The 23,554-nt window shown below is 40.7% G+C and overlaps 1 protein-coding gene across 3 annotated transcripts in view; it reads right to left on the bottom strand.

The window, feature by feature from the left end:
* Window positions 1-73: 73 nt before the first annotated feature.
* The window catches only part of adamts6 (ADAM metallopeptidase with thrombospondin type 1 motif, 6), a 37,435-nt gene continuing 13,954 nt past the window's right edge, over window positions 74-23,554 (bottom strand). For all 3 annotated transcript variants that reach the window (XM_028981710.1, XM_028981711.1, XM_028981712.1), the window contains exons 11-25: window positions 21,557-21,698; window positions 19,161-19,268; window positions 17,341-17,486; window positions 16,714-16,777; window positions 15,232-15,334; window positions 14,666-14,799; window positions 13,925-14,048; window positions 13,073-13,153; window positions 12,298-12,461; window positions 11,645-11,783; window positions 9,510-9,639; window positions 8,364-8,568; window positions 8,096-8,272; window positions 3,164-3,320; window positions 74-2,123 (exon numbers count right to left, since the gene is read on the bottom strand). In XM_028981710.1, the coding sequence (XP_028837543.1) occupies window positions 2,014-2,123; window positions 3,164-3,320; window positions 8,096-8,272; window positions 8,364-8,568; window positions 9,510-9,639; window positions 11,645-11,783; window positions 12,298-12,461; window positions 13,073-13,153; window positions 13,925-14,048; window positions 14,666-14,799; window positions 15,232-15,334; window positions 16,714-16,777; window positions 17,341-17,486; window positions 19,161-19,268; window positions 21,557-21,698 (1,984 nt within the window). In that variant the 3' untranslated portion in view covers window positions 74-2,013. The remainder of the gene's footprint in view (window positions 2,124-3,163; window positions 3,321-8,095; window positions 8,273-8,363; window positions 8,569-9,509; window positions 9,640-11,644; window positions 11,784-12,297; window positions 12,462-13,072; window positions 13,154-13,924; window positions 14,049-14,665; window positions 14,800-15,231; window positions 15,335-16,713; window positions 16,778-17,340; window positions 17,487-19,160; window positions 19,269-21,556; window positions 21,699-23,554) is intronic.

The following is a 23,554-nucleotide window of genomic DNA, read 5'->3' as shown; positions in this document are numbered from 1 at the left end:
ATTCCTCAGGGTTATAATAGAGATCAACAGTCTATAGATTGTAGAATGGTAGGAGTCATTCTGTGTTGCTCCTTTCTTTAATTTCATCATAGTAAAAAAGATTACAACAAGATGGTGTGGGGAGGTTCTTCACTGCATTGTCTGCTACTACATTTTCTTGCATGCAGTGAAATATATGTAAGACAAGTGACACAAGGCAATAAATTAGCATATAATTTACAATTGGAAAAATTAGTAACAGTGTATCAACATTAATACTGAATATAAAAAAGCAACTAATCACAAAATGCTTTCTGAATACCTTCTGTATGAACAGGATAATTAATGTGACATTCAGATATAAATTCACAGCCGTGAGAGAACCAGCTTCATTGAGTATCTGATTCATTCTTTTTTTTTTTTTACAGTTGCCTCCAGCAGCCAAAGCTGATAAATTTGAACTTCAAGCCTCAGGATTCACATGATGCATTTCATGATGCTCAAGGGTCTCTATTTATATGATTAAATGCTACTGTCCCAATTCAAGTAAAAAAAAAATAACAGACTGGATTAACATTGTTGGCTACAAAGTAGCAGCAGCAAAACTTTACAAGATCGTATTCTGTAATAAACCCAGGCATTCTCATGGTCCATTTGTGTGTATCCAGTCTCTGCTGAAGTCCAATGGTGTGGTGTTCCCTTCAGTTACAGCCTCGCACCAATGGTTGATTAAAAAAAATCCAACACATTCCAAATGGGGCAAAAAATTGAGTGAGGTAATGAAAAGCAGACAGCAAAGCTAAAATAGTGTCTTTTGAATAGGTGGAATTCAGTGAAGATGTGTGTGAATGAGAGAGAATACAATAAAACATAATTTTCTCAGGAACCATCAGCACCAGAAGGCCTGGGAGTCTCCCATTTAGTCCGTGGATGAAGCTGCTTGTAGATATGTCTGTGAACATGAGGAGAGCTGGAGACTAGAGTTGAGCCTTGGTGAACATTTAGGAAAGATCCACACAGGCTAAGCTCCAACACTTTTACAGCATCATCACCATTCCAATGACAAGGTCATCACTAGCACCTGGGAGTCTACAACAGGACAGCTGCAGGGAACATCATCCTTTTGTGATGAACACCATCAATTTTGAAGCTTACAGGATTTTATGCAGGCATGAGTAGAGCAGACAGGACAATGGTCACATACATGATAAACTGTGGTCAGGTAAACAGGCCTTCCGAACTCAGACACCCCTGTTTTGCAAAAATCACAGCTTTGGCTCAGACTGAATCTACTGATGACTGTACTTACTTTGTGATTACAGGATGCTGAGAGGAGCATGTGGTGCATGTTTATCAGAACCTGCTCTTTCTATTTAAAAAAAATACATTATCTTCTCTTAAAACAGGTAGCACATTTGTATCAAGACACACATGGATGCCATCAGCAATGTTGAACAGTTCAAATGAAATGAACTTCACCATGGAAAATAGACATAACAGACATTATTAACAGTGCCACTGTAGTTTTGAAGAGCACTAGCGTGTGTGTGATGGGTGTATGACCTGCATGCATCTCACAGACATCTTCTCATCTCATTCTTAATCCAAACGGTGCCACCTCAGTGTCTGAGATATCCAGCACTTTGGATTAAAACATCAGAAAGTAAAAATAATAACAATAATAATTGTCATTATTATTACAAAAATAAAATTAATGATGATAAGAACTTCCAACTTCACAGAAGTGAAAATAAAAACAGGTGTGTCAGCATGGGCTGAGCAGTGGTTTAGGTCTCCACAGGGGTGAAAAGCAGGTGTGTGTGTGCATGTGTTTGTGTGTGTGCATGTGTATGTGTGTGCCTGCGATAGAAAGGGGAGGGGAAGGGAGGGGAGGACAACACAGAGAGAGGTCTTTGTTCTTCCATTCTCCATAACTGCAGCTCTTCGGACAATCTTGTTTTCATTTCCTCTCTCTCTCTCTCTCTCTCTCTCTCTCTCTCTCAGACACACACACACACACACACATTTTGTAGCTTAGTGTCCTTGGCACGTCTTGCAGCACATCTGTCTGAAGTACGCTCGGCTACAGAACTTGAACTTGAGCACCAGCGGGCAGTATGCCACCTTATTTACATCTTTGCACTCTGGGGGAAAGAAAAGAGACAAGACAGGATAAGTTGGGAAAAGCATTAAAAGACTGGACACCGGATTTCCCTGACTTTCAGGTGGTCTTCGTGTACCCTTGCTACCTTTCTCTGTGTTGTGGGAGGGGAAATCAGCCCAGACAGCAGACCCGGCTTCTGTATCTGTCTGTCCCTACTCAATGTCAGTCTAAAATTATAATCACATGAATGTGAGCTGAATGTATGTGCATGTCTCTCACAACCCAGTTGCATGCACGCTAGAACATTCATAGAATATCATATGTTGTTATGTCACATCAATGAATTTAACTGGTCTTTTTGTTGCTACTCGCTAATACCTTCGTTAAACAGGATATGTTTAATAAATGGGTAAAAACCAACATCACAAAGGTACGGCAACTGGACTTTCTTTCTTTAGACGTTTCCTTCTGCATCCACAGAACTTTGTCAATCTGTAGAATGAAGAGCTGGAATCTGCAGAATGAAACGTCTCTACATTAAAGAAAGAAAGTCCAGTTGCCATGACTCAACTTTCAGACAAATTCACGTGGATGACTGAGGATTTCAAAAGTAATTGGTTACATTACCTTTATATTACTTTTGTACTGTGCGCTTGGACTGCTCACAACCTATCACCTACCATTATTAGGTCGGTATTAGGTGATAGACTAAGAAACACTGGCATATGTAAGTTGTATTTGGATTGGTTCACAGATCTCTAAAAGACTGGGTTATGTACATTGCTTCACCTACAGCTTACAGATGTACAGAAAAACGAGCGATGAGACAGTGAGATACAGAGGGCACACAGAGGGTGTCTGTCTCATTCAAGAATCAGGCAGCCTGCCATATCAACGACTTCCCTTCCTGGGGACACACACGGCCACAAATGTACTAATCCTATTAGAATGTGTTAGAAGGGCTAATCTGCATAGGCCCTTTAGCAGAACACAATTGATAATGAAACATACAGAATGCTGTAAATGCTACAGCGGGAGACCATTCTAAACCTGTACTGAAGTAGGAGAATGTTGACTCACCATCACCATTGGAGATGGGTGTGGCATCACACCTGCTCTCACATTGCTGCGTGCTGGAGGGCCGTAAGGATTCAGGGCAGTCAGAAGACAACTGACCAGTGTAGGACAGGCACTGGACTGTCCTCATCTGCTGTCCAAGACCACACTGTGCAGAACACTGTAAACACACACAAACGAGCACACAGTTCCTTACATTTACATTTACGGCATTTATCAGACATTTACATTTCCGGCAGACACCCTTATTCAGAGCGACTTATAATTAGTAGTTACAGGGACAGTCCCCCCCTGGAGCAACTTAGGGTTAAGTGTCTTGCTCAGGGACACAATGGTAGTAAGTGGGATTCATAGGCGAGTGTGTTACCCACTAGGCTACTACCACCCCATTAACAGCACGCAATATTCATTACAAAGCTGCAAATTATTCACCATGGTTGTAGGGTGGCATATTATTAGCTTTACTTTACTTTACTTTACTTTACTTTATTTAGCAGACGCTTTTATCCAAAGCGACTTACAAGAGGAAGACATCGTTTGATTTCTATAGAATATTGAGTTTACAAACTAAGAGCCCTGATAAGGCTCAACTTGTCAATGAAGAGCATGCTCAGAGATTGTTAGGTGCTAGACGAAGAAAAATTATAATGTATTTATATATTTTTGTATTGTTAGTGCAATGTGTACGCATGTGCGTGTGTAAGTGTTAGATTTGTCTGTAATATTTTTTGAACAAGAGGGTTTTCACCTGCTTCTTAAAAGTGGTGATAGTCTCGGCTAGTCGTGTGGAGGAGGGCAGGTTGTTCCACCAGCCAGGGACAACAACGGAGAACAGAGATGATTGGAATCGGAGACCCCGTGAAGAAGGAATTTTTAGTCTCCTTTCGTTTGCAGATCTGAGGTGGCATGCAGGAGTGTAGCTAGGTAGTAGTGTGTTGATGTAGGAGGGCGCAGTTCCATGTACAGCCCTGTAGGCAAGCATCAAGGATTTGAACTCAATGCGAGCAGCTACCGGGAGCCAGTGGAGGGAGGTAAGAAGAGGTGTAACATGGGTGTATTTTGGCTGATTGAAAATGAGACTCCTTACTGTACAATCTGAAGATGCATTGAAATGCCTTGAGCATGTCTACTGAAGGTTCTCTCTACGAATGAAGCCATCCTCACTGTAAACAAACTGTGAGTATTCAGGAATGTTCAGGTTGTCCAGTGGGTACTGTGAGCAAACTGAGGCATATAAAGTTGTGATAATTTGATCTGCCTTCTGACAGGTCCATACCGCATCTGAAATGAATTCAAGGAACTCATAGATACTAACTTTTTAGTGTCAGTAAACCTGATCTTTTCAAGTGTATTATTCATGCAAAAAAAAAAATTAAATTAGGTGTCGGGCCACAACCTGACAGACTAATTAGTAAGCAGAGCTCCGGATTTACAGAATGTATTTATATGTGGACTCCCTACAGAACATTGCTGGAACTGAGCATTAATTCACCTAATGTAAGTATTTCAAACTAGGCATTCAAACTAAGGAAGTCTTAACAGGCCAAGGATATAACATGCTCAGTGCTTATGTTCATTAAAAAAATTTTTTTTGTGCAGACATTATTACAAATTTTGTTTCAGGAATAAAATACATTTTAGATTACCCACTAATGTAAGTAATTCCAATACTCAAAATACATGCTTGTTTTTATTACATATTTAACTTCACAGACAAACTCATGGTTTAAGCATCTGAATAAAGAAAGCATTACTTAAAATAAAACATCCTAAAACTCCTCTGGTAGACAGCACAAGAGCGATCCAGTTAAAATGTAGGAAAAGGCTTTGTGGTCAGACTTAAACAGATTTCTGGCCAAAATACAAAGCATCACAGTGTATATAGTCTCAGTTTCAGCAGTCAGGCTTCAGAAGAATGTCTGGATCTAGTGCAATTTAATTTTAAAATAGAAAGGAGTGGAATGCAGCCGTTCAGAAAAGCCACACTGAAAATCTTGACTTGTTAAGTTTACTCAGATGGTTTGTGGGAAATGATTGCCTTATACCATGTGAGTTTAAAAAACCAAGAAACTTGAGTACTCTGTAATCCCTGCTGGATCTGAGTCAACACAACCAGATCACTGTTGCTATCTGTGTGTAATGACTCATTCAAGTTATTTGCAGTTTCATTCACGCCATTGATTTAACAGCTACACATACTGAAGAGTTTGGACCGGCAGCATTGTGACCATTTGTCCCGCATCCTGCATATTGAGATAAAGTCCCACATCTTTATTGGTCATTTGTTTTTGTAATTGTCAGTTATAAAAATCCGCTTCTAACCACAGACACATGAGCCACCTCTGTGGCAAAGTTTCCTCTCTAAGTAATAATTCTACAAAACCAAAACCTGGCTGCCTCACACAAATGCAGTATAGGCACACATTTCCCTGAGCTGCACTGCCATCCAGTAGCTGAGAGGAGAGCAGTGAAGGCTGTAATGATCATCAGTGTTTGCCTCATTGTGGCATCACAACAGTCGCATTTCACACACATTAATAGATCTGTCTCATGATCATGCCTAATGTTTTTTTCCTTCTATAACCTTTATTTTTTTCTTTATACATGCATAAGTTTGTTTACAAAAAACAAATACAAAAAATCTTGCAGGTAGGGTAAAAGCAAGCATGGTCCCCTATTATGATTTTTTTTGCTTTAATATAGGTCTTAGTGGTCCCCTAATACTATATCTGAAGTCTGTTTCCAAAATTCAGCCTTGTTACAGAATTACCGCCACTTCTATCCAGTCACACGTTGCTTCACACGTTTTCAAGCCATGATGGTTGGTGGAGTTACTTTTTTAGGGGAGGGGTGGGAAATTCTCTGGGCGGAGAAAGCATGAGAAACAGGAGGTAACCTTTCCCTTTATGTGAAAATAAGGGGAGACATTTCAGTTGCAAAAGTCTGAGCTGCTGCTCTCTGAACAGCAAAGCAGAATGGCGGCCAAATCATGCATAATACATATCACCATTTCTACCTACTGCAGGGTCATATACAGGCTCATATTAATGTTAAATAATCTCATAAAGTGACATTTTCATAATAGGGGACCTTTAATCACTTACTGGGTCTTTGATAATCAGTAATGTATTGTTCAGTCCAACTGTGAACAACACTATGCAACTATGCACACAGAGACATGGAAGTACCACTGTGTACCTATAGGGGCACAAAGGCTTGTAGCTGGGGCAGTACCCTTCTGAAGAACAATAATGTACCTATCCTTGCAGGTACTTTTATGTACCTTAGTCATCTGTACCATTTAAGGCACAATTATGTACCTGTCATGACTGGAATTTAAAATTATATTTACATATAAGTATGATGTATAGACTGCAAAAGGACACACTGGTTGTGTTGCCCAGGGAGATGGGGGTTAAAGATCTTGAATAAGGAGCCATAGACGTGGGGAGGCTGGGCTTGAACCAGCAACCTTCAACTCACAGGCACAGAGTCAGAGCTATATGCTGCTATTTCTGTCTGTCTGTGTTTTTTTCTGTCTTGATGTATACATTCCTTTTGTCCTTTGTTGTGTTATGCTGCTGTGAAAAAATAGGTCAAATCCACTATCCATTCTATCACTATTGTGCCGCTGAAATCTCACAATTTCTAAGCATTTTTGTTGGTACATTGGGTTAATTGGGATTATTTCTATGTGGGGTTGTATAAATATATATGCCCTTATTTGTATATTGTGTTAAAATTTTATTTATACCTTTGTAGTTAATGTTACTGTTTGTATTTAATGTTACTTGTAAGCACCATGGGTCTGAGAGTAACGCAATTTCAATTCTCTGTATGTCCTGTACATGTGGCAGAATTGACAATAAAGCTGACTTTGACTTTGACTTGTGGTGTTTTCAGTTCTGGCAATCGCCACACGTGGGTTAGTTTCAGTTCTCCCCTTTTGTTTCCTCTGTCTTTGGCCCTCGTGCCATTTTCCTTTGTGTTTGTTATAAATAAATCCCATTCCCAGTATGTCCCGCCTCTGCGCTTCATTCCCCCTTCAGCTCGCAGATGTGACAAAATCAACTGCAAGGAACAGTTTTGTACCCTGTGTGAACCTTTATTTCTTTGTGTGTGTAAAAAAATAAAGAACAGGGTGACACAACAACATCATTTCAATATATTAAATATATGTATGGCTTTTTATATTAATATATATTATATTAATTTTATATTAATAATAAACACTCCATTATTCAGTCAATGGTGACATTGTTGGAAGCTGACAGGAGATGTAGACATATTTTACTAGGAGAACAATATTAATCACCGGTTTAAAATCTAATCAGTGCTATGTGAAAAAATGTTATTTACTGGACAAAAACATCAACAGCTTTCTTCAACGCTTAACCTTTGCTCACTCACTGTCCTGGCAATCTATCTCTGGACAAACGGTGTGATTGGCTGGCTCCCTTGGGTGAAAGTCTGTAAAGTCTCTGGAGACGCCCCCCCACCCCTTCCTTACTTGCCATGTTTTGCTGTCAACACTTGCAGCATGAAGGTGAAATAAATCAGGCAGCACAACTGGGCAGGAGGGCCAGGGCCAGGCAGTTTAAGCAGTTTGAGGAAAGTGCATAGGGTGGTAGTAGCCTAGTGGGTAGCACACTCGCCTATGAACCAGAAGACCAAGGTTCAAATCCCACTTACTACCATTGTGTCCCTGAGCAAGACACTTAACCCTGAGTGTCTCCAGGGGGGGGAATGTCCCTGTAACTACTGATTGTAAGTCGCTCTGGATAAGGGCGTCTGATAAATGCCTTAAATGTAAATGTAAATGCATAATCTCTGCACATGCTCATTAAGCCATTATTTTCCTTTTACATTTGAACAGGGGTTGTTTTGCCACGTTTAGTCTCTTTCCACGACTCAGTAGCCCTGGGCTGGACATACCTGGCTCCATTCACCAGGGATCCAGCGTGGGGGTGGACAGCGGGCCAGGCTGCATCGGATGCGGACGGGGGGTTTGCTGTGTTCGGAGCAGAAACTGGGCTGGTACGTTTTGGTCAGGTTGCTGCTTTTGCACAGAACAATCCGGTGCTTGAATCCAGGGCCACACTTTGGGGTACACTGGAGACAGAAGAGGAACTTTTTATTGTGTCTTTCCAGCACATGACACATTGCATGGGGGAGAATTTATGAATTTATTACATCATCTCACCTCTGACCAATCGAGAGTCACCCACTGAGGGGGGCAGGCCTGACTGTTGCAGGTCTCCAGTTCTATTGGCCTCTGAGTCAGACAGCTTCTGTCCTCCAAGGTATCTTCCTCAGCAGGACCAATCTTCCGGATACACAGGACGGTCCGGGAACGAGTGCCTCCATCACATGTCTTCCCACATTCTGACCAGTCACCAATAAACCACCTACAGCATCCAGACCAAACTCCAATCAACCTTCCTGTTTTCACCACAGAATTACCTCTGTTACAACTTTACTTTTAACATTTGCTTTTGTTGCTTGTAGGCCTGATTCTGAGTACAACTGGAGGGCAACAAAACACAGTTAGGTTGTAGGTATGATGTCAATATGATTGTTTAAACATCTTTGATCTGTCTATTTTTGCTGCATGCATGAAACTCTAGATTCTAGATGCATGTTCCATGCCCGATGTATCTTTGGAGTTATTCTATGTAGAATCTTTAGTGTTTGATATATTTGTGTGTGTGTGTGCTTGAGAAGGGATTACAATAATCAGGTCGCTGAGTGCATTTTCATGCTAAAACAGGACAGCAGACATATAGTTAGCCTTCTAGGTTCAGTTACACCTGAACAGGCACACGACCAAGCCCAGTGGCGAAAAGCCACTTTTAAATCTTTTAAATCAAAAGATCCAACAATAAGTTTAAGGGCTTGCCAATTGAGATGAAAAGGCTAGATGTTTTTGGACACGTTCGTGCACACACACACACACACACACACACACACACACACACACACTTTCTACCTCTGCACTTTTTAAGCTCAGCTGGCCAGTGCAAAGCAGCAATCAAACACAGGTGGTCTGTTTTTCAGCAGTTCTAGATTTGGCACGACTCAGAATCTTAGAATACAAAGGAATAAAACATTTTTGCTTTTCCTCCAAAGCAAGATTTTTCACAGAATAGTTATCATCACAGTTGTCCTCACTAAGGGATTGGACTGTTTTGTCAAATGAGCGAGAAATCTTTTCTTATTGCTGAACATACAATCCATCACGCGAGTCGTTTATTATCCTGTAACGTAGCATCCATGAAACTGAAGCCCTTGAAATGACACAACAATTTACAATTTAACACTGCGATGACAGATATATATTAGTACTCACTCAGGAGGACATGGTTCTGTGTTGCAGGGTCTGTGATTCTCAGCTGGCTTGTTATCTGCATCGCAGTAGGTGTTCTGGACCACAGAGTTGTCATCCTGTCTTCGGCACATGACTTCCTGTTTTTGAGTACCTGGCAAAAAATGGGACCAATCTGAATATAATGTTTCAGCATTTAATTTTCCAAATCAAAAGAAGCATCGTACCAAATCCTCCAACAGGAAATAAATAATGTTTACATTTATACTGATACTATAACTTTTAATAGTGCTTAATATTGGGTCAGTTCAATGTTTTTCTCTGATTTGGAACAAAATGCTTAATTAAATATAATTACTTCTGTAGCAACCCAAAAACAATATGCAATAAATAAAGAACATAATTATGATTAATATTATTATTCATGGTTAATGTCTGAAACTGGCTATTGGTAAATGACCTCATTTCTGAACACATACCACACCAACTGACTTTCTTTCTTATTGAAGACCTCAAAACCACCACATTGAATTTCATACTGGATTAAAACCATCCCACTAAAACCAAATAATTCCCACTTAAACCCTCATGATATCCTCACTATGCACACCTCCAAAGAAGGTGTACACCTTCAAATGTAAGTTAAGAGTGAAAGGTGTGTAATGACTATCTGCAAAACTGGCACTAATCTTTAAAGCATATAAAGCCCCTCCACGGACACTGATTTATCTGAAATAGAGAAACACTGATCCACTGCTGCAGTGACACAGAGAGAGAGCAAAGAGAAAATAACTCAGCCAAGCACTTCTCTCTATGATATATTACACAATGAGGACTACAGGGACATGCTATGAAATATCATCCAAGTGTGAGTTACTGAATTCAAGGCCAGATAAAACGCCAGTGCATAAGCAGAATAATTATAGAACAGTGAAATTAGAACTGAAGATGGACTATCAATAAATTTATTTTAGTATAAAGTTTAAACAGCAGAGAAAAGCACATACAGTGGGACAAAAAAGTATTTGGCATCCACCAATTCAGCAAGTCATCTTGCTTAAAAGATGAGTGAAGTCTTTAATTTTCATCATAGGTAAACTTCAACTGTAAAAGAGAATGTAAAAATATCCATGAAATTATATTGTATGATTTTTTAAAAGAATTTATTTGTATATGGTGGCAGAAAATAAGCATTTACGACCTATACACAAGCAAGAATTCTGGCCCTCACAGACCTGTTACTTCATCTTTAAGAAGCTCTTCTATCCTTCACTCGTTACCTGTATTAATGGCAACTGTTTGAAGTCATTATCTGTATAAAAGACACCCGTCCACACCTTCAAACAGTCAGATTCCAACCTCCACCATGGCCAAGAACAGAGAGCTGTCTAAGGACACAAGGACAAAATTGTACACCTGCACAAGACTGGGACGAGCTGATGACGAGGAATAACAGAGACCAGAGGAAGACTGGGAGAATGAGTCAGATGGTCAGATGAGGCCAAAATAGAACTCGTGTTTTAAGGGGGAAGAATGCTGAGTTGCATCCCAAGAACACCACACCCACTGTGAAGCATGTGGGTGGAAACATCATGCTTTGGGATGCTTTTCTGCAAAGGGGACAGGACGACTGATCGATATTAAGGAAAGGATAAATAGGGCCATATCGCATGAGATTTGGGGCAAAAACTTCCTTCCATCAGTGAGAGCATTGAAACGTGGGCCAACAAAGGTGTGGCTATGTAAAACAAGGTTCTGGAGTAGCCTAGCCAGTCTCCAGACCTTAATCCAAAAGAGAATCTACAGCCTCAAAACATCACAGCCCTTGAGAAGATCTGCATGGAAGAACTGACCAATATTCAAGCTACAGTGTGTGCAAACTTGGTGAAGGTTTCATCTCTGTCATTGCCAACCAAGGTTACATCACAAAGTAATGAGGTAAACTTTTGCTATTGACCAAATACTTATTTTCTGCACCATTTTTTTTGTTGAAGTGTACCTATGATACAAATTACAGACCTCTCTCATCTTTTTAATTTGGACAACTTGCACAGTTTTGTCCCACTTGCATCAGTGGCTGTGAAATACTTTTTTGCCCTACTGTAGCTAATTCCATGATCACTGAAATGTCGCTGAAGAGGATTTTTCTCCTCACTTACCACCTGCACAGGTGGCCGAACACTCAGACCAGGGCAGATAGTGCCAGGAGAACCCCACATCACTGTCGCCGCTACCAGTGTGTTGGATGGGCACACTGAACTTGTAGCTGATGCCCAGGTTTTGCTCTTGTAGAAGCACCTTCAAGGAACAGTAGAAAGGACTGTTAGCATATATTAGAGTGTATTTGAGTGTAAAAACATATCCACAAAACAGACACCTTGAATAGTCAGTAGCAGTTTTCAGAAACAAAAGGTCATTTTAGCCTTCCAGCATGTTCATTCTGCAGCTGAACATGGCTGTACAGAGGTCTCAAGCTACAGTTGAAAAGCCTGACTGGAGCTGCTGTGTCCAGTCTCACACACACAGACCCGTATCTATCACTCACCCAAAACATGATTATCCAGACAACAGTACATGTAAGGCTTCACTTACTGTGGCTGTTTTAATCAAATGGATTTTTAAAAAATAAATACTGAATGGTACCGTTGGTACTGTTTAACATCTGGTTGGCTCTGCTTTCAGAACAGACACATACATTTTCTGCATTAATCCTCTGTCTGCATCTAGCAGCTGCATTTATTGCAAACACTGCAAAAATATGAGAGTGTGTGGGTTTAATGAAGCACTCCATCCACATTATAGGGTTACATACCATGACTATGAGGATTTCTGTGGTGGCTCCTAAGGCTTCTAAAGATTCTGGTTCATCTGAAGGTCTTCTGTAGTGGAAGGCCGTTCCTGCAATATCAAACTTCCGTGGCCAGTCTATAGTCCATGCCCCGTTGATGTAGTAGTCGTCTGTCTCGGATTTCAAAGCTGCAGTGACATACAAAATCTGAGCTGAGATGTTGTGGTATGATGTCAGTAGTCTTGGCAAAGGACATGAACATTCCTGCACTCCTCATGTCACAGAGAATTTCAGCTGAGCTCAAGAGGGTAAAACTGCTGTGACACCCAAAAAAAACCCCAAAGTCCACACACTAAAACTCAGGTGAAAGTCTGGATGAGAATGAGTTCTCTGATCCTGTTGCTGCTCGTTGTCATAACAAAGGTCCTGTTTCCAAGCACAATAAATCTTCCACTATTCATTTATACTGACTGAAATGATGGAAACCGGTTTCCAGGCCTTGTAACTTATCTGGCAGTAAATTCATGACGCTACACAACAACCTGACCAAATTCAGTCATATGCAGCTATTCTGCAATTTGAGTGTTTACTTGAGAACTGATAAAGCTGAAGATGCATCATAATTTAAAACCTGTACTCATTGCTCAAATCTGCTGACTCAATGACAGAAAAAAGTGTTTCTAAATGTTTCATAGCTTCACCAACTGGTTAGACTGGATACTTGAAAAAGTCTAACACGGTTACATTTGTGATAACATTTACAGGATGAATACAAAAAACATGCATGAGAAAAACTCACCTATGTAGTTCTTTGACATGGCAACTTCTCTGATCTCGATGTAAACCGACCCCTTGGGTATCTGGACAACCTCCATGTAGCCTGAAATACAAAAAACACCCATGAAGAAGGGCCCACCTGAGTGGGAAGTTCCTTATCCACAGATTAAGAACAGAATCAGTATGTCTGCTTTGGATACAGTCTCTACTGATTGAACATCAGCCCACAGTTAACAGCAAGGTCAGCACTCCATTGCCTATGAGCCTTTGGGACTGACAGGTGAGAGTTACAGACGTAAAATATTTTATCTCTGAATACATCAGCTCTACAGTAACTGAGCAACACAATCACAAAACACAAGAAGGTGTTTCTCCCCCAACCCATTGTGATTTAGAGGCTCTTCCTTAAAAGGAGAAAAGCTCTTGTCTTTGCCTCTTTTTTTGGTGCTTCTGAGAGCAGTAAGACCCTTGGTGTTTTGCGCAATAAATGATGTTATTAATACTTACAATGCTTATATATTAAGTCTGAGCTTTTGTTTTGACAGGGAATTTCTTTACCCAAAACACTTTATCACTGGGCGACAGAAGAGGAAGGCGAAACAAGCATAATTCTGTAACAGTATTCCTTTTTGTCTTCCTTGTGTGCAAAAGCACTGAGTTCTGACCCTGCTTCTTTCATTACAATGCATTTGGCTAGGCAAGATCTGAAACCACTGCTGCCCTTCCACAAAATACCAGACCAACACACCAAATAAAATGGTTCTGAGGGCCATCAATCCCCTTTTCTGATTCAGATTTTTTCAGTAAGCAGGTTCATTTATATACTTTTGGTTGCATCATTATGTGAAATTACCTAGCAATACTCTACACTCACCTCCTCGAGGGAGAGAGTTGTTGAAAAGTCCTTCCATCGTTTCACAGGTGCTCCCGTCCCCACCACAAACTCGACACCTGTCCTCTCTGGCATCTGAGCCCAGTATGTTGTCACATCCCACATGCTGGAGACATGAGACAAACAAACACGTGCACATACATGCAAATGCAAAGAAACATTAATAGGGCCTCTATAATTAACAGCAAAGGGATGAGCACTGCTCTGTTCTGCAGGGGGGCGTTTAGGCATTTTCCCAAGCACATGGTCTCACACACACACACACACACACACACACACACACAATATGGAATGTTACTGAAAACATTCCAGGCAGTTGGTGTTTCTAAGATCTTTAACTGCTGCCCCTCACTGTGATGACAGCATCATTATCAGTAAGATATGATCCCCATTCCAGACAAAAAACATAGTCCCTTTCACAGAGACGTCTTCTGTAGAGAATGGATGGATTTAAATGCCAGGCTGACAAATCCTCTTTTTGAAAATTCTGGTTATAACAGTATATAAATATAAATGAGGGTCTATATTATTCTCTGTGTAAGCATAATGTTTCTATGGCCTTAAAAACATCACTAATGTGATGTGTGTAAAAAACGTGGTTTTAGTAGTTTTCTAAATTAGGAATTTCCCAAAGAACTAAGCAGTACACAAAAGTGTAGAAGATAGTGACTGCATATGTTCCCTGTGAAATGCTCATGCAGTTTGCTTTCTGTTGGCTCTCACCTTGCACTCCCCGTTGATGCAGATGTCCAGAGAGTCCGCTTGGCAGCGTGTTCCGTCTACCACAGCAGGTGAGCGTTCTGTGTAGAAGTTGTACCCTTCAGCCAGGCAGTTCAGGGCACAAGGCTTCACTCCACCTGTGGGACAGAACAGAGAAACCGCAAGCATTCATATGATACACCTTTGGCCCTTCCACGTTCACCATTGTTTATTAATGTTCATCTAGGTTATTGACAACCAAATATCAGTACTATTGTAGTTCCTCATTTTTAAAAATTACAGTGAAGATAAGGGCTTTCCAACACACAAGTTAAAAGGTAGGACTATCAAAGAAGAAAGGACACAGGCAGTCAATGGAAGTTTGGCTAAATATCATTTAAAATAAGATCATAAATGTCAGTTGCATAACCAAAGGAAAAACGAACTTTATTTCTTGATATGCTTCAAAAATCTATGCAGGTACAGCCTTACACTTTATTAAAATTATGTTGCTTGTCTGTCTGCTTCATGCATGGAAACTCACATTTATCCTAAATTAAGTATATGGACAAGAATATAATGTTTCTCACCTCCAGTGTAGGGCTTCCAGTTGTAGTACTTCCCACGAAAGGGAAAGCTGTCAAAATCAGCACACTGCTTCTCCCGGAAATCTCTGGAACCAGCAGGACATGGCTGGGGAAAAATACACCAAATATCATCAGGTGTACTGTGTCTCTTCATATCAGTATTTGTATTGGTAAAGCTGACTTGCTCAAAGATGCAGAACTGAGATTCTACAAATATATTGCCCCAGACCCTATAATGCAGAAATCTTACTACAAAAGTACAGATGTTTCATCATTATATGGTGAGTGTAATTCAATAGCCAGCATGTGTAATTTCATAATTGAGAAATTTCAGATGTTTCAGTTAAATTGGTGACAAATTTATAAATGGATTTCAAATTTGTTAATGAGTCCTTGTCAACTCTTTTAGTTCTTTTTAACTCATTAACTCGTGAACCTTATTGATGACATTTTATAACATTCCACCGACCTCAAGATTCTGACTGAAATTGCGATTGGAGTTAAGCCTGAGTAAAGCTATCATTGCTGTAGGCTTGGGAATATTATTGATGAAACAGCTGACTGGAGCACTTGACTGGAGGTACTCTTGTGGAATTTTCCTACACTTTGCTCCATGCATTGTTCTTTCTGCCTTAATAAGGTGTCCAGCTGCTTTTTTAGAATGGCTGCATGATTGCCCCACTTCACCTCACTGTAGGGGAGTAAAGGCTATTGCAGATATTGGAATTCCACAAAAGTTCTGTTTACACCTTATGTGACAGAAAAACCTTATTCAACATTTATTGTTACATGGCAAATGATCTTACAAACAGGGGCAAAACTATCAAGGAAATTAGATTGTTGTTTCCTGGCAATGACAAAAAAACATTCCAAGTATGTGACAAAAATGAAACTGAAATTAGTGGTTAGGGTCAGGGTTTTTAGGGTTGTCTATGGGACAGCGTGGTGTACCTTACACCTAAACAGAGTTGTCTAGTTGATACAGATGACATTTCTAAAAAACTATATAGATGCATGGATGGTAATAAGTGATGTTTGAATCTGGCTCAAGGGTGACCCGCCAAGGCTGTTAAAAGCACCCACAGCTATGCAACAATGAGATGAGCTGTGGCTGTACTCTGAGGGTTAAATGTCCTCATGCTGGTGGGTGGGGAAATGGACCAGCACTTTGGGATGTTTGTTTTCCGAAGTAAACGTCCAGTGCTCACTCTGCGATGTTATTTTTAAGGTTTGTGGTGCTGAAGCCACAAGCCCCTTCACTAGTTCAATTTTCACTTTAAGGCTGGTCTAATATCACCATCTTTACCAAAATATTTGTCCACAGCAAATAGATTTGACTACAAAAATGTGACAAGTCTCCTTCTCAAAAAAAAGAAATGCATCTAAACCTCCTTTGCACACCAAGCAATGAAAAGTATGTTGAAGAAATAAGCATCACAAAAAACAGTTCCTTGGTAATAATACAAAAATGCATAAAATACTCACATCAGTGTTGCAGGATCTGTAACGCTTCCTCTCCCCCAGACAGTGCTTTCCTCCACCAGAGGGCCTGGAAGAAATTTGGATAAGAGATGGATGAGATGTTCCACACAGGGATACAATGCCCCCGACCCTGCTGGGAAATCATTGAAAGTCGTCACACAGACAGCCAGCCATGCTGGACAACAGAGAAGACACACACCACCTGCAGTCATGTCTTTACTCAACAGTCCTCAATGCTTTAAATCTCCTCTGGATTTATATTTTCTTTGTTACAACCTTAAATACCCCAGTGACCACATACTTGAGGCAACTCAGCATGCTGGCTACGTTTGGTATGTTTAAAAAAAAGCAGCCAGACATCTGAACCTGAAACCTCTCGTCCATACAGTTAACATTGTTCCAAAATGTTTGGGGTGTCTAACCTTGCTCAATGCGATTGGCTGTCAATCTCAAGAGAAATCTGACATCTGTGGTTTTCCCATATCATAGCAGCTGTGACCAGCACTACAACCCTCTATATGCCCCACCTCTCGAATACAAACTGAAGCAATGGTACCCATACTGCAGTGTTTTTGTATCATTCAAATCCTGCCTGCAAGGGCACATCTGTGGCTTACTTTGCTTACTTACGCTGGGCTGTCACAGAGCCTCATGGAGGAGGAGACGCCACCGCCGCAAGTTCGGCTGCACTCTCCCCACAGGGACCATGGCCCCCACCCACCATCAACGATCTGCGGGCGTGTCCCAAATGACACACAATCACCCTGGTAGCACCACTGTCACAGGAAAGAGAGTAGCAAGTGGTTAAGATGACAAGAACAACAACAAACTATTAACTATTTAAAGTATAGAATAGTATAATGCATTGTACAGTATTATGAGGGTGTGCAGATTTTTGGATTCTGGGGTGGAGAGGTACTGTGTAGAGAGGTTAGACAGGAAAGGCCTGTTCAAATTGTGTCAGTAGGTTAAGTTCCCTTGTTCCTTTAGACAGAAGAGGAACCGGCCATGAAGGCCATGCTGTCTTGCACCTGAAATGAGGCTAATCTTCTAAGACACTATGAAAACAAGATTAGTGCTCAGAAGGGGAGATGAGTGGTGGGAAAAGCTCTTTGCTAGCAACAGGGCTACCCAAAATAGCCCCTCTAAGAATGCCTTATCCACAGCAGGCAGAGACAGATCCCGCAGCACTTCGACTTGTTGGTGCCATTAACGTTTACTTGATGTGTAACTTCCTATGAAAACACATCTGATATAAAAACTATGTGCCGTCTCCACATTTGGCGCAATAAACCTTAGAAAAAAAATTGAGGTAATGTTTAGACTAGAGTAAATGGTAAAAAAAATTTTGGAAACAGTATCCACTCCATCTGACTATTGGCTAAAGACAATGCAATAAAAACAAATTTTCTCCTTTTGGCTTGGCCACTGCGAAGCATTCAAGGGCTGAAGTCCTCCAACAACAAGGCAAGTGTGGCTGAAAACGGTCATGCTTAGTCACTTCTCCTTTTGCTGTCTTGCTCTCTCTTGTGTTGGCAGGGTCTGGGACTATTACACGCTGTCTGAAATGGCTGACTCTCATATTCCTTTGATGCGGCCAGGCTGGGGGCAGACACAAGTACGCCACTCGCAGGAAAAAAAACACAGCTCAGCCTGGGGCCCACTGGTTGTCCAGGACGACCCACATGGAACTGGCCAGTGAATGAGTCCGCTGAGTGGATGGTAACACATGGCGACAGCTTGTGACTCTCCCCCTTTCTTTCTTCTCAGCCATGGTTCAACCGGCAACAATGGTGCCGTAATCTCTGTTAAAACTGTCTCTCCAGCCCAGGCCAGCAGATATGGTAACTGATGACCCAAACCTGGTGTGCATGAGCGAGTGCTGGGAATGGACTTCTTATTCCCATATCAGGTACAATGGTGATGGAAAGAGCTAAACGCAGCTGGCCCAATAGTCACCCAGCTCTGTCCTCACCCTAATCTTCCAGGGGCCACTTTCCCACTGCATCCAAATTATGTCAGATGAATTCAGTATTTCAGACTGGCAATACCTCTGATACACCAAACAGCTCTAACAGTCTAAAGTAATCAGACTAGAACACCGCTGTTCAGCTTAACTTTTCATCACTCTAAATACACCTTTCAGAATACACAACTTAACAGACAAAACACCTATAAGACAATTCCATTGAAGTATACTATATGTGTGTGACTAATATCCCTCCTTTAAGACTCATTCAGGATGGCAGGTAAAAAAATAGTGCCTAGTAAAAAGGGGAACATTCTACTGAGACTGATACATTACTGGATGTGGTCAGTGAATCACTTGTTTATGCATAAGTTACCACAAAGCCGTTTAAGAGATGCTCTGTAGGTAACTGTGTTTTCCTGGAAACATTTACAGTGTTTAAGTATCACCTCATATAAAAAAGGACAAGCAGCTCTCTCACCCCTTTGTCAATGCTTCCTGTCTGGCACAGTGTTCCCTCAGCGGCTGGAATGCTGTTGGTGACACATCGGTTGCTTTTGCTAAGACACCAGAGCTCTCTACACACTTCCTAGGAAAGAAGTGAAAGGAAGTTGGTCAGAAGAGGATGAAACAATGGGGAGTTCTGAAATAGTCCAATATCATCACAATATAACATGAAACTGGTGCTGGTGTCTTCTTCTTGAAAGTCGCTTTGGATAAAAGCGTCTGCTAAATAAAGTAAAATAAAGTAAAGTAAAGTAAACTGGAGCACACACTCAAAAACCAAGCAAAACCAGCTGCTGATGTCCATAGTAAAATGTAAATTTTTTGTAAAAAAAAAAGGTGGATAGTTTAAACACATGTAGGAATACCATTTCAAACACTGCAAGAACTTCACTTGGAGCCAAACTAAAGATTTGACTCTTAACTTCTGACGAGTCAACTTGTCCCACTGGCCTTAATAAAGACAGCATTGTTCACAAATAAGACACTGAGCAACTAAAAAGCTGTTTAACTTGTAAACATATCTCTTGTGTTGTGTGTGTTAACAGAAATGCAGCTTTGTCAGCTATGTTAGTGTGCTCCAAAAGACATTGTTGACTGTCTTTGACCAGCTGCTAGCAGCATCTGTGTCAGGTTTTTACAGACTCAGCTTCTGGACAGGATTTACAGGACAGTGCTGCATGAAGAGACTTTCTCCATGAGACAAAACCTGATAGCAAACGCAGATTCTTATCTGTAGCACACTACATTTCTCTCAGCCTCTTGAGTGAATTAAGGAGCAAATGGCCTCTACACCTGCATCCAATAAGACCCCCTGCAGCAAACACAAAGAACGTCCAGACTGTCCAGGGTCTCAATTCGGCCTCACATTGCGACTGGGTGACATAATTGCACCAGCATGCAGATTTTTACCATACCTCAGCAGAGCCTCAAGACCATAACCAACTAAATGATTCCAGTAAGTCTGATCTGCATGATCCAATCACTAATAACCATTCTTGGTTTCGTGTGGTATGCATTCAGTGTTGATAAGTGTTTTAAAATCTTGCAAAAGGGCGCAAGAGAAACCATAACCAAACACTGTGGCATGAGTATGGTCATACTTCACCCCTTTATCAGATGACTGAGATTCTTCACCTAAACCAAGTTGCACGTGGCCATAAAGCTATTCCACAGGAGCGCTGTGTTTTTTTTTTGCAGACTTCAGGCCAACAAAAATTACAGGCTTCCCCATTTGCTACAGTTTGAAGTTGAATTTGCAGCTACATATTTGAACGTCAACCACCTAATCTAACCACACTGAATTTCATTTTCTCCCTGTAATTCATACATTTTTGCAATGTTTAGACACAATAATATTTAAACCTTTAAATGCAAAAGGAATCAGCACCATAGACAGCTCCTCTTAATTCCACATCGAGTTCATGTTATTAATGCAGTAACTACAAGGAAGATCTACATAGAAAGAATGTTTCTAGCCTCTACTTCTCTGACATGAATTAGCCTCTACTTCTCTGACGTGAATTACCTTTATATCAGTACACTATTTGGTTGAAATACAGAAAATTCAGAAAGTGAATCAGACATGTCAAAAATAAAGACTCAATTAAAGCAAACAGAATTAATTCATACGTGTTCTTCCCTGATGAAATTACATCATCATGGTAACACTTTCACTAATCTCAGTGTGGAGTTAATTGTCCCTATCAGAGACCCCTGGGTTTTTCCCATTGCACACGACTCAACAAGGAGGAATCCCTCAGGCAAATTCAGCTGTGATCCTCCAGACGGTTGTCACGGCTACAGGATAAGGAAAAAATTCTTTTGGAATTCAGCCTTCAAGAATACTTCTTTTAAAAATGATCTCATAGCCGCCCCCAGAGCAAATTCAGAGACACTGTTGATAATAACAATCACATATTTGTGGCCAAGATCAAATTTAGTTTGCTTTTTTAATTAACTTGATTCTTTCATAACATTATTTTTATAGGCCTCAGAAAACGCAGACTGCAGTAAAGTTGGTTTTGTTTATAGAGCTCAGAGATCACGTCATTGTGAGTGCTGCTCATTTGCCTAAACAACAACTCAAACCCCCTGTGCTCTGTGGTTCAGAATGTCTGTGTTGAGATTTTTTTAACCATGTGTTGCCCAAGGCCAAGTTCATAGCATCTTCTCCGACACATCATAGTGTTCTCAGAGAGAACATGGGCTTACCACAATATACGTGTCCTTTCCAATGCTCTAAAATATCCACTTTCATATGTGTATAAGTGAAAGTAGGAGCCAATAGCATTAAATAACACACACAGAGTGATGAATGCTGGCATACTCTGACTGACAGCCATGCACAGAATGGAGGTGGGCGACTCTTACCCCATACTTGCACTGGCGAGAGGAGGAGCCGTACTGGAAGCGACACTGTTCATCCGCATCGTACACCTGGCCTGGAGCCATAGTGGGGTACAGGAAGTCCCATTTCAACGGCTCATTGTCCAGACACGTTCCCCGACCTGAGCTGTCAGAAAAAACAGATCTACAATTGCATGGGCTGTTCCAGGCCACGTCTCTGTGGACCTGCTTTGAGGTACCCCATGAAAAACAAAGAGACATATTTTCTTTACCTGGTGATTACAAAAATTAAATCACCTATTGGAAAGACACATGTTCACAATCACCATTTGCAAAAGTTGCAGAAGGAAAACTGAAATTGGCCCAGATCCACCGCTTCTGCATCCGTAGCATCCGAGCAATAGGACGACAAGAGTTGGTGAAAAAGTGCAGACTGGGCCAGGGGTCATAAGTCCAGCACAAAAACTCTGTTTAGTCTAAGAGTCACATAGAAGTATGAGCATTGGCTGAGTCCAGAGAGATGTGTAGGCATGTCACTGACAACACTGAGCACAAAAAAAATGGACTGAGCAACAAAGAGAGGACTGTGAATGTGTGCATGTGTGTTTGTGTGTTGGGCCTGGGTATTTCTGCAGCTGGACAGGGTATTGGCAACTTCTTCACAATTACAATAAAAGTAACACCATTAAATCTATTATGTAATATGGTATAGGATTGCAATATAATTTCAAATACATTTAGATGGTATAAATATGTGACAGTGAGTTAGACAATAGAAATAGAAATCATGGAATCCATTTATAAATCAAAAAAAGTTCTTTACAGTTGACTCATCAAAGTAGCCACCTTTGGCAGATATGACAGATGAATGCACTTCACAGTATTCCTTCAGCTATGGAAAACAAATTCTTCAGAAAGTTTTCCCACTTTGGTTGAATAAGTTCCTATAAATGTGTGGCACCTGTATGTGGTTCATCCCAAGCTCATCCCAAATCAGCTCAACAATGTCTAATTCTGGATACTGTGCAGGTTGCTTCATGTTTTCAAGCTTACTATCTTGTTCTTTTTTCATAAGTTAGTTCTGGGATAGTTTTTGTGTTCTGGGATAGCTTTCATTTGTTCTGTCATTATCTTGCTATAGAAAGAACCCCTGACCAGCCTGTAGCTGTATTATGCTGCTTCAGACAATTATGCTTCCTCTACCATTTTTTACAGTTGATGTCAAACACTGTGGAACTATCCTTTCACCTCCTCGGCAGTGTACCAGAATCTCATGTGATGAACTCAAAGATTAAAACTTTTGATTAATCAGTCCATCAGAACTTCATACAGTCTTCAGTAGTCTATTGGTGGGATTTCAAAGCCCAGACAAGCTTCTTTATAATTCTTATTTTGTTACTCTTCCATTGTTAATTGCCTTGTCCTTGCCATTTTTACAGCAACGCCCAAACTGCCATGGTGCCATTGGAAAACACTGTGCAAAGTATTGTCCCCACACACCGCTCACTAAGGTGATGGGTTAAAAGCAGAGGACACATTTAGTTGTGTGAACCATGTGCTGTGCTGCAGTTTTTCACAATGACAATAACTTCACTTTAATTTCTACAGTACAAAACTGTTAAAATAATGCACACTAGGGCACGGTCCCTCAAAGTGTTACAACACTACTTATAGCAGACTGTCTGGGTTGTACATAATCAAGAAACATTGGTTTTTAGTTGCTAACTGAAAAAAAGCTTTTTTGTATAAATGTATTCTCTGGCAGTTCGCTGCTTACATTTTGTACCATTTCAAGTTAATTAATATACTTTAACTGCCAGTGAAAATCTGGCAAGATTCAGGTGTTCTAAAACATTTAACTAGTTGTGTACATCGCTTGCATCTGCATTAAAGTCTAAATAAAGCTAAACTTGGAGACATGTCTGTGACTGAAAATCACCAAATGGAAAAGCTGTTAAAATGCAAACAAATCTCATGTCTTATACAGAAATGAGAAATGAGATGCCAGCCCCTGGGATCTAT

This window comes from Denticeps clupeoides, chromosome 5 (genome assembly GCF_900700375.1).
Source record: "Denticeps clupeoides chromosome 5, fDenClu1.1, whole genome shotgun sequence".
Taxonomy (NCBI): domain Eukaryota; kingdom Metazoa; phylum Chordata; class Actinopteri; order Clupeiformes; family Denticipitidae; genus Denticeps; species Denticeps clupeoides.
This window is presented reverse-complemented; position numbering and strand designations above follow the sequence as displayed.